This window comes from Malus domestica, chromosome 09, assembly GCF_042453785.1.
Source record: "Malus domestica chromosome 09, GDT2T_hap1".
Taxonomy (NCBI): domain Eukaryota; kingdom Viridiplantae; phylum Streptophyta; class Magnoliopsida; order Rosales; family Rosaceae; genus Malus; species Malus domestica.
The window spans coordinates 19,561,174-19,571,214 of NC_091669.1; the positions used below are offsets into that span (position 1 = coordinate 19,561,174).

Genomic DNA, 10,041 nt, shown 5'->3' on the forward strand with positions numbered 1-10,041 from the left:
TATCCAATTAGGAAGCAAAGACGCATTCCCGTTGCATGTTGTGCCGTGCACAATTTCATTAGAATGCAATGATACTTTGTTTTAACAATTTGAAGATAATGATGTTGATGTGGTAGATGAAAAAAGCTCGGGGGCTAATCAAGAAAAGGCAAACATGCATTTGAATGACGATAATGTTATGAATGATGTTAGAGACCACATAGCTGGATCAATGTGGCTTGATTACATCAATAACAATTAGTCTCAAAGTATATTGGTTTTCTAGACTGTTTTAATGTAATGTTTATTATCTAAGACTTGAAGTTTAATTTGATTATCGAGCATATATGTGTTGTATTAGCACATGAATATCAAAATAGTATGTTTAAGGTTTCATTTCAAATGTTTTGTATATCTTAAAAATACATAATTAAAAAAATAAAAAAAATAAAAAAACTAAAAAACTGTTTTCAAGAGTTAAACCAAACAAGTTTTCAAATTTTTTGATTCAAAAATAGTTTTTAAGTTCAATGCCAAACAAGTTTTTGAAACTTAAAAAAAATTGTTTCTAAGAGATGATCCTGAAAATTAATTTTAAGAACAATTCAAGTTTTTAAGTAGGGTATCAAATATGCTCTAAATTTTTTGAATTAAAAAATTTAACTTTTTAACTTAACCATTAAAGTTGATCTTATATAAAAGCACATACTATACTATCACTGTGACGTGAAATATCTCTCCTCCGAATATACAGGGGACGGTTTCGAGAAGCTCGCTTAGACTTACTTGTCTTGAGTTGCAGAGCTGACGGTGACGCATAACCAGTGCCTCTGCTTCTCCTCTCACCTCCCACCGCCGGAGTTTAGTCTCCTCCACCACCTCCGCCTCCTTCTCCACCTACGTCTTCTTCAATCTCTCTCTCCCCTCTCGCTGTCAGATCGTTTTCCACCTCCGCATTTTACACAGGTACTCAATTTCTCTCTGTCTTATGTAAATGCATCATGCATGTGTATACCTATGTATATTTGCATTTTATAGGTCACAGTTGATTCACCAGAATCCTAGAAAATTCTGTCTACAGCTGAAAGTTCTCTCTGCTCTACTTTTTCTCATTTATTTATTTGAGAAAATGGTGAGTTTTCTGCTTTCCCATTACTGTGACATCCGAAACGCCACCGTTTCGCATGTGAAGCTCAATTTTCTTCGTTTCTAGCAAGATCTCTCCTGCGTATGATCATGATTTCTCACATTTGCATGCTTATATAATATATATATATATATATATATATATATATTTGATGTGGATATCGTATGCTTGTTGTATGATGAATGGATGGTGCAAATTTGAAGTTATAGTCCGTGATGTACCGGATCGGATATTCTATCACTCAAGTTTGTACTTTGTACTGTGATTTGTGTGTTAATTTGGCAATGCGGCTCTTGGTTTTCCAGATTGGTTCGCACTTAGCAATGTATGAGGTAAAAAATGATGAATTAGTTAGAATTTAATTGGTCAGTTTTGTCTGGTGGTTGCAGTCGGCTGCACAATTTTCTGTGTTAAATTTTGGACAAGGCTTCTATAATTTTGCTATGCGGGGTCGTCATGTCGATGCCTACTCGGCATACAAGCGTGTGGCGTCCAAGGACCATATCAATGCTTATGATAGAGAAGAAAGTGCAGGTACTCACGGATTGCTCTGTCACAGTTTTTTATGTTTTGTTGTTTCTATGTCCGGGGTGCTACATTGCTTTACCGTTTTCTCCTACATGGTTTGTACATAATTCTTTAGAAGTTTCATTGAAATGGGATTTTAATAAATTTTGAAAGCAGTATTAGATAATTTGGTTTTGTAAATGGTACGTGCGTTTGTGGCTGATTCCTTGTATGGGTTTTAGTAGGTTTAGTGAATGGAAAAGGTATTGGAAACCCTTCATGGAAGCGCTCCTTGCCGCATATGCTTGTGGCAGCTCTTTCTTCGTTCCTATATGGCTACCATCTCGGGTGACATCCCTACTCCTGAAAAACTCAGAATTTTTTTTTCCGTCTTTCTGATTGATATGTTTTTCTAACTTGAATAGTATACTCTTTGTTGGTTTTACTAATGCAGAGTGGTTAACGAGACACTAGATAGCATTTCTTTGGACCTTGGCTTCAGTGGGAATCCTTTGGCAAAGGGTAATAAGTGTTATTGGATATCAGATCTTTTCTCAGCTAAAAGTATTTCATTATTTGACCTGATATTGTTTCTATTTCAATGAAGGTCTAGTAGTGAGTACATGTTTAGGTGGTGCTTTTGTTGGATCTCTATTTAGTGGTTGGATTCTAGATGGAGTGGGGCATCGAAGGGCATTCCAGATGTGTGCATTGCCGATGATAATCGGTGCATCAATGAGGTAACACTGTTATCATAATATCAATCATGTGCACTTAAAATAAAAGGTAAGTGTGACTGTGTGACCAACTGAGAAACGTTAAGAACTTAAATGGACAAGTCACACTGAAATTGTACAAAGAGAAAACTGAACATGGACAAATTAAAGATGAAGAATTACTAATGACCCCATTTTCATGCTTGTCCCTATTATTTCTTGCACTCAAAAGTTTCCAGATAAACCATTAAGTGCCTTGCTTCAACTGTTCTTATGAGCGCTCTAAACCCTAAACCTTATACAAAGTACTGAGAATGAAGTTGTCAAGTACTTATGCTTACCTTTTACATGATCCAAACTTGCACGTTTTTCCTTCTTATGCCTCTCACTCAAAGTTTGTCCTGATAAATAGAAATATTCCCTTGCCAAAATTAGAAATTCGTTTACTTTTTTTTTTACATCCATTACAATAGGAGAAAGGGTCAATGTCACAAACTCCACATATAGTAAACCATATGATTCATACTAAATAATTTTGTATGTGAATTTGCAGTGCAACAACCAAAAGTCTATGGGGCATGCTTCTAGGGAGGATATTCGTTGGAACTGGGATGGGAATTGGCCCACCTGTTGCTGCTATCTATGTGTCAGAGGTATATAAGAAATTAAATTTGTTGTTTTCTCTGCAAATGTTAATTGACATTGCTTAGTTTGCATCAAATCTTATTAAATGTTTAAGTATGCTTTGTTTACATGAGCAGATTTCACCAGCTTTTGTAAGGGGTGCTTTTGGGAGCTTCACACAAATTTCTACGTGTCTTGGACTTATGGGGTCTCTCTTTATTGGACTCCCTGCCAAGGATATAGTGGGTTGGTAAGATATTCTTATGGGGTCATGGAAAAATCCTGAAGACTTTTCATTTCAAGTTTTGATCCGTTTTTTCTTATGTTAAGCGTCTTCTTTATTTTCCAACAGTTATCTAATGAATACAATTTTCTATCAACACCGTTGATGCTTAGGTGGCGAGTTTGTTTTTGGGTATCTACTGTTCCTGCTGCAGTGCTAGCTGTTTGCATGGAGTTCTGTGCAGAGAGTCCTCAGTGGCTTTTCAAGGTTATGTGCTCTCATTCCTTAATCATTGACCTTTAAAACATTAGGCCAAGTTAGTTCTCGTGTTTGTACTCAATATAAACTGTCCTATATGTAGTCTTGATTCCTGAATTGGTTGAGCTCTATGCAGCTTTAGTGAAATTGGCTTCTTGTTAATTTCTGACATCTAGGATATTAACATATTATTACTTATATATAGTATTATGTATATTTTGGTATAAACGTACCTGTTGTGTAGTATAATGCACATACCATATATATAGATATGCAATGATCCGGATTAGTAATTGTGTCCAGTTCTGGCTCAAAGGAGGATTTGAAATTTGTTCACTCACTTTCTTCTTTTGTCTTTCTTTCTTTCTCTCTGTTGTTGCCAGTAGAGAAAAGGTTCATTTTCTCTTTGTATTGCAAATGTGTAATGGTAGTGCTCATTATTACTCCTTGGGGAAACTGGCGTCTCTTTGTTCTTTTAGCTGGTTCTTTTCTCCCATATGTATACATGCCTTGTGGGTGATATTATCCAAGGATTATAAGAACTTTCATCAGTTACTCACCTTACAGTGCTTGGTATGAGTATGCTTCATTTTATTTTTGACCCATTGAAGGCTACTTATCAATATTGATGCTAACAGTTGTTTTTGAATTCGTTCAGAGAGGAAGAGGTACTGAAGCTGAAGCTGAATTTGAGAAACTTTTAGGAGCAGCACATGTTAAATTTGCAATGGCAGAACTGTCAAAGTCTGACAGGGGGGATGAACTAGAGACAATAAAGTTTTCAGAGCTACTGTATGGCCGACATTTCAAAAGTATATTTTCAACTCATTAGTATATGAGTTGTTCAGGATTGAATTTACGTGCTTCCTTCTGTATGATTACCTTATCACCTCCATGTTTTGCAGTGGTTTTCATTGGGTCTACCATTTTTGCTTTACAACAGCTGTCAGGCATAAATGCTGTGTTCTATTTCTCTTCAACTGTCTTTAAAAGCTTTGGGGTGCCTTCAGATCTGGCAAACACATGTGTTGGAATTGCAAATCTGTCGGGTATGGTTGGGTTTATTCTCAAGTATCTTATTTGTCCCTATTTGAGATTTGCTTATATGTTTCCTTATTACCATTCTTCTTATTTTTTGGTCTATCTCTATACTATTCTAGGGTCAATTCTTGCAATGATCCTGATGGATAAGCTTGGAAGAAAGGTACTTCTTCTTGGAAGCTTTTCTGGCATGGTAAGCTCCTAAAATACTCTGAATATTTGATGCAAGCTTTTGAGCTAAAATATTAAATGTTAGTTATGTCTGTTTTATGGAATCAGTGGTACCCATATTGCATGTGGTCCAACTGAGGTTCTCTCCTTTTTGTTTGCATCAAGTAGACAGTATGATATCTTATCTAACCTTTTATGCATTTCTTGATTTAGGCAGTGGCAATGGGTCTTCAAGTAACTGGAGCAAGTTCTTATACGTCGGGATCTGGAGCATTGAGTCTATCTGTTGGCGGCATGCTGCTGTGAGTAGTTGGGTCCAAACAGTAGTATATCAGCTCCAGTCTTGTTTATAGATAGAGAAAAGCTATGTTATTATAAGTATAAGATAAAATAACGAAAAAAAAATGCTGTTAGGATAAGACAGATCCTTGAATGGTTTGGGAATTTTAAATCAGTCTTGCACTGGGATAATTAAAAGGGTATAAGTGAATTCATTTTAGTTAGCCATTCTGGTTTCTTTCTTTTTCTATATTTAAACCCAATTGTTGCCTAATGATACTGTAAAAATTTGACACAATTGAGTGAATATAACATATTATCATGCGATGCGCCATTTCTGCACAGATTTTTTACTTTAATGCATTGTGCATGCATGTCTATACTTCCACATGCCATATTTAAATGACTTTGAGATTATAAAGCAAATATGCACAGAAGCTTTGGGTGTGTGGTTGTTATGATAATCTAGATTATCAAATGGTTTTTGCAGGTTTGTGTTGATGTTTGCTCTTGGAGCTGGTCCAGTTCCTGGTCTTCTCCTTTCAGAAATTCTTCCTGGCCGTATTAGGGCAAAAGCAATGGCAGTTTGCATGGCCGTGCATTGGGTAATTGTCTTCTATATTTTTTCAAGATATGACTCATTGCACCTTTTATTTTCTCCACTGTGGGAGCTGACTGATGGCTTATCATACTCACATACCAAACATAGTTTTATGAACGTGATCAATTTCAGTCTATGAAAGCAAGTTTTGGTATTAACACGTAGTCATGGCTGCAGGGGCAGTCAGTCTAAAACATCCTACGATTTAGTGTAAACAGCTCCTCCACAGTCCACCCCCTTTATCCGAAACAAAATTTTGACGACCCACCATGTACATTGAATTTGACTATCAATTACTACTTTTTCACCTTAATGATAAAGTGTAGGTTGCTTTTTCATCTACAGTGACTTAGAATCTCTGCATAATAATGTTCCTTCTCAAGTTCTAATCTTTAATTAAAAACTTAAAATTGTAAGCTGGTAAAAGACTTTGGGATTACGTGAGAACATATTTAGCTTTAGAAAATGAGAGTTAATGGGATTCTACTGAAATCCGACAGAACTTTTCATTGAAAAAGATCAATTATCTTTTCTTTGGAATCCAGCCCCAACAACTGTCGTGGCTGGGCCATCGCATGGTTGTTTTTATTTTCAAACTAGGCCATTGCGTGGTTGATAAAGTAGTATTGTGATCTTGAATTTGGAAGTAATTCAAAGATTAACCTTGCAAGAATGCACTCCTGTTTGTATACTGATAGGCTAATATCATTATGGCTTGCTGCAATTATATTTGTTGAATGTGGCTGTTCTTGTAAGAATCCGTTCTTGCGAGTTGAATTTGAGGTCTCATTAATATTGCTTCTGTTTGCTTGTAGTGAATATGCTACTTTCTTCTATGAACAGAAATTCCATTCTCTAAACTTCTAAATTTTAATGCCATCTCGCTGTAACGAATTTTGTGCCTTCAACAGGTGATAAATTTCTTTGTTGGCCTGTTGTTTTTACCCTTGCTGGAGCAAATTGGGCCACAAATTCTGTATACAGTCTTTGCTACCTTTTGTTTACTGGCTGTTGTTTTTGTGAAGAGAAATGTAATAGAAACAAAAGGAAAGTCCCTCCAAGAAATTGAAATTGCACTTATTCCGCCTCAATGAAGGTATTTATTCTTGTTATTTTATTTGGTGGTTCTCTATTTCTATTATACCAACCCGTTAAATATTTTGGTTTCGTTTAGTTTCATAATAGGTGCTGGCAATTTGCAGTTGGCATTCCCTCATGTTACCTGTATTCTAATCATATAATTGTTTTCTCAGTATCTCATAATTTTTAGCAATTATCGTAAAAGGTTACATTTTGAGGGTAGTTCTCGGATCTAAAGAAATGTAGTTTCTAGTTGCTTCTTTGCGGCCAAATTTTGACCCCTTTGTCAAACCCCCAATTAAAATGAGTTAAAACCAGGTTTAAGCTTAACTGCTGAAAGCAACAAGAGGGCCTAAATAACTGCCCCAAGAAGTGTAAATCCGGAGGTCAAAACCTAACTTGTGTAATAAGCTCTCTGGGGCTACCCCTGGCTCACAATTGCTGGACGCATGTGTGGATTTTTGGGTGGGTGGGGGGGGGGGGGGGGGCTGTATACCTTCTCAATTTAGGGAAAAGGAAGCGTGCTTTAATTTAAGAAATAATGTAAAGTGCACATAAAATACATGCACATTATTTTTGTCATGCACTATAAAGTTATAAACAGATGGATGTTCTGTGCTAATTAGATGCTAAGATATCATTTTTATCTCATCAAAATTATTTTCTAGACACAAATTCAGTGTTTTCTTTTCATGCTTTAAGTATTTATCTTAAAAATGATGCTGTATTTTAGATTGCATATCATGCATATCTACTGAATTTACAAACTTTTCGTTTCCATATCTTTTATCCAAAAATTTCATCCTATTTGAAGTGTGTTTTTTTATGATTATGCCGGTGTTGGTTTGGCAGAGCTATGGGACAGAATTCGGGTTTTGTCTGCCCATTGGGCTTCCATTTCCCCCGAGTTCAGGGGAATCACTCTTTCCTTAATTTGTTCAGTAACCGTAACTAATATCTCTTTATTTGATTTATCGTTGGAAGACTAAGTCAAGATCATTTTTCTTTTCGAGTTGTTTGCTTGTCTCTGTAGGTTCTTCAAGAAAACTAGATTACTCTTACACAAAGCTGAAGTCCCCTTACTAATGATGGAACTAATGACTCACTTTTGCCCGTAGTGTATTTGCCATGTTCAGCTGAGTTGAGTTTCCACTTACCGTTTTTCCTTAACATCCTCGATTACCTGAATAACTTTTGTAGACCATCAGAAAATGCTGCTTTCTAGAAAAATGTCTGGGTAACGACTCCGTGAGGGGTATAGTGAAGGGGATAACTTTAGTTTATGTCTCTTCAAATTTCGTCTTTGTCAGTTTCCTTCAAGATTTAACTTTCAGAATGGTTGTCTTTAATCTCCAGTTACTTCCCATTCTTTTTCCAACTAGATGATTGGTCACAACAATTTTGTCAACTTGTCCTAAATCTCTAGGTTACCGATATCTGCTGTCAAATTATTGAAGTTATTCATGACCTCGAAGTTGATTCTCTAGTTCAAGCTATGCCACCTTCAAATGGCAGAAACAAAGTTTATTTATTGATTGGCTTGTATTTTACGTTCATCCAAATTCATGTATTGTGTTGATTTTCAGGGAAATAGTGAAGAATAAGGTAGTATGGAAACGTCTGCCCGGATTCCGGTTGAAGTCATCAGCATCGTGTTGGCTGGGAAGTTTGGGAACTAATTACCAGGTGCTCACTCTGAAAGGCCTTTGTAAATTATGAGAGCTGTTTTTTTCCTTCATTTGTGAGCTTTTAAACCTGCAATACAGTGTAATACATGAAGGACCTGACTTCCCGAACAATATAATACAAGTGTTCCATCAAAATTATGACATGATAAAAAAGACTTGAATTTGATTAGGTTTGAACTCACCTGCTGAATTAAAACCCTTTTTTTTTTTGGGACTTTCGAATCAGAAAATGCAAAGCTTTGTAAGCCTGGGCTGATGTAGCCTTTACTTGGCGGTTTTTTTTTTAATTTTTTTAATTTTTTTTTTGTTGATGCACAAAATCAGTGAGGACTTTGGTATAATAGGAAGTGTTAAGTTTGTGACCTTCACTAGATTGTTCCGGTCATTAGTGTGGATAAGTATGCAAATGGATAGAGACAGGAAAGCAAATACAAGATGTACGTGGTTCACCCAGATTGGCTACATCCACGGAGTAGAGGAGTTCTCATTAATTGTGAAAGGTTTACACAAGTACATAGGTTCAAGCTCTCATTTTGTTAGTACAAGTGAATGATTTAGTACAAATGACATTAGGAAATATTGTGAGAGAATGATCTCTATTTATAGAAGAGAGTTTCTAGTTTCATTCTAACATTGACATATGTCGTGTTGTGATTGGCTTGTGATGTTGATACGTGTCGCGCTATGATTGGTTTCTGATGTCGACACGTGTCGCGTTGTGATTGGCCTCCTGGTTGGAGGGAAACTCTTATGGGTCCTTGACGGTATAACGTTGACCGATGCTCAGTAGTTTTGGGGTTGGTCAAGTATGGTATAAGCAGTCATATCATTTTTCATCACAGAGTCCCCAACGGTAAGAGAACCAGTAGGGGATAAGAAGAATAGGCGCCATATGTTGTCTTAAGAAGGCATGACTACCTCTTCATCAAAGTTCAAGTCAAAACGACAGTCGGATGGGCTAGACATTCTCAAAGTGATGAAGGAGAAATGAGGTGCAATAAATCTCTGAAGTAAGGGGAAAATTCTTACAAGCAATAACTCTCTGAATGTACTTCTTGCACACAATTGGTGCCCTTATAAAAGAAAAGGCAACAGGGCCGTTGGTTCAAAAATCAAAGAGGCACCACTTTCCGGATTCCAAAGAGGCACCACTTTCCACACGCAACATCAGCTCCTCGGGTACTATAGATAACTTTGCCAAAGATCTCTGACAAAGTTTAGACATAAATTTTGAAGGTCTAACTACCGTACAATTACCCATAAGGGTAAATGAACAGCACCACTGCTTGATAACTAGAAAGTCTCAATGTATGTCAACCTCCGTGCTCCGTGGTAAGACATACTGGCAAAATTGCCCAACCTTTACTCACATTCGAGAAAGCACTCCCAACAAAATTGCTTGCTAAAAAATCGAAGAGGCATCGCCTTTCGAGTCTCAAGAGCCAGACTCCCAACAGGATTACTTTCTCAAAAATCAAAGAGACTGCTCTCCGAATCTCGAGAGTCAGACTCCCAACAGGATTACGTGCTAAAAAATCGAAAAGGCACCGCCCTCCAAATCTTGAGAACCAAACTCCCAACAGGATTACGTGCTCAAAAATCGAAAAGGCACCACTCTCCAAATCTTGAGAACCAGACTCCCAACAGGATTACTTTCTCAAAAATTGAAGAGACACTGCTATCCGAATCTCAAGAGTCAGACTCCCAACAGGATTGCTTTCTCAAAA

At 36.8% G+C, this 10,041-nt stretch overlaps 1 protein-coding gene across 4 annotated transcripts; it reads left to right on the forward strand.

Annotated features, from left to right (window-relative positions):
* Positions 1-698: 698 nt before the first annotated feature.
* LOC103421838 (probable plastidic glucose transporter 3) lies at positions 699-8,495 on the forward strand. Of its 4 annotated transcripts, none has more exons than XR_003776248.2 (16): positions 703-945; positions 1,516-1,660; positions 1,876-1,981; positions 2,088-2,155; positions 2,241-2,373; positions 2,903-3,002; positions 3,111-3,223; positions 3,370-3,463; positions 4,113-4,266; positions 4,360-4,503; positions 4,615-4,688; positions 4,880-4,968; positions 5,436-5,550; positions 6,458-6,642; positions 7,640-7,766; positions 8,213-8,495. XR_003776248.2 is itself a non-coding variant. In XM_008359872.4 (15 exons), exons 2-14 carry the CDS (start codon positions 1,570-1,572, stop codon positions 6,638-6,640), a joined length of 1,461 nt encoding a protein of 486 aa, XP_008358094.1. In that variant the 5' UTR covers positions 699-945; positions 1,516-1,569; the 3' UTR covers positions 6,641-6,642; positions 8,213-8,495. The 4 variants fall into 4 exon arrangements, 2 of the variants coding, with proteins under 2 accessions (XP_008358094.1, XP_017184047.1); XR_001788378.3 differs by having other exon boundaries at positions 7,660-7,766; XM_008359872.4 differs by lacking the exon at positions 7,640-7,766 and having other exon boundaries at positions 699-945; positions 1,879-1,981.
* Positions 8,496-10,041: the final 1,546 nt, after the last annotated feature.

What these genes read in the sequence shown, in the direction of transcription:
- LOC103421838 (XM_017328558.3), top strand. Translation starts at nt 1,570, where the DNA reads ATGCGGGGTCGTCATGTCGATGCCTACTCGGCATACAAGCGTGTGGCG. An exon ending in GCCAAGGATATAGTGGGTTG is followed by an intron (nt 3,224 to 3,369) that starts GTAAGATATTCT and finishes GTTGATGCTTAG; the next exon opens with GTGGCGAGTTTGTTTTTGGG. An exon ending in GTCCTCAGTGGCTTTTCAAG is followed by an intron (nt 3,464 to 4,112) that starts GTTATGTGCTCT and finishes GAATTCGTTCAG; the next exon opens with AGAGGAAGAGGTACTGAAGC.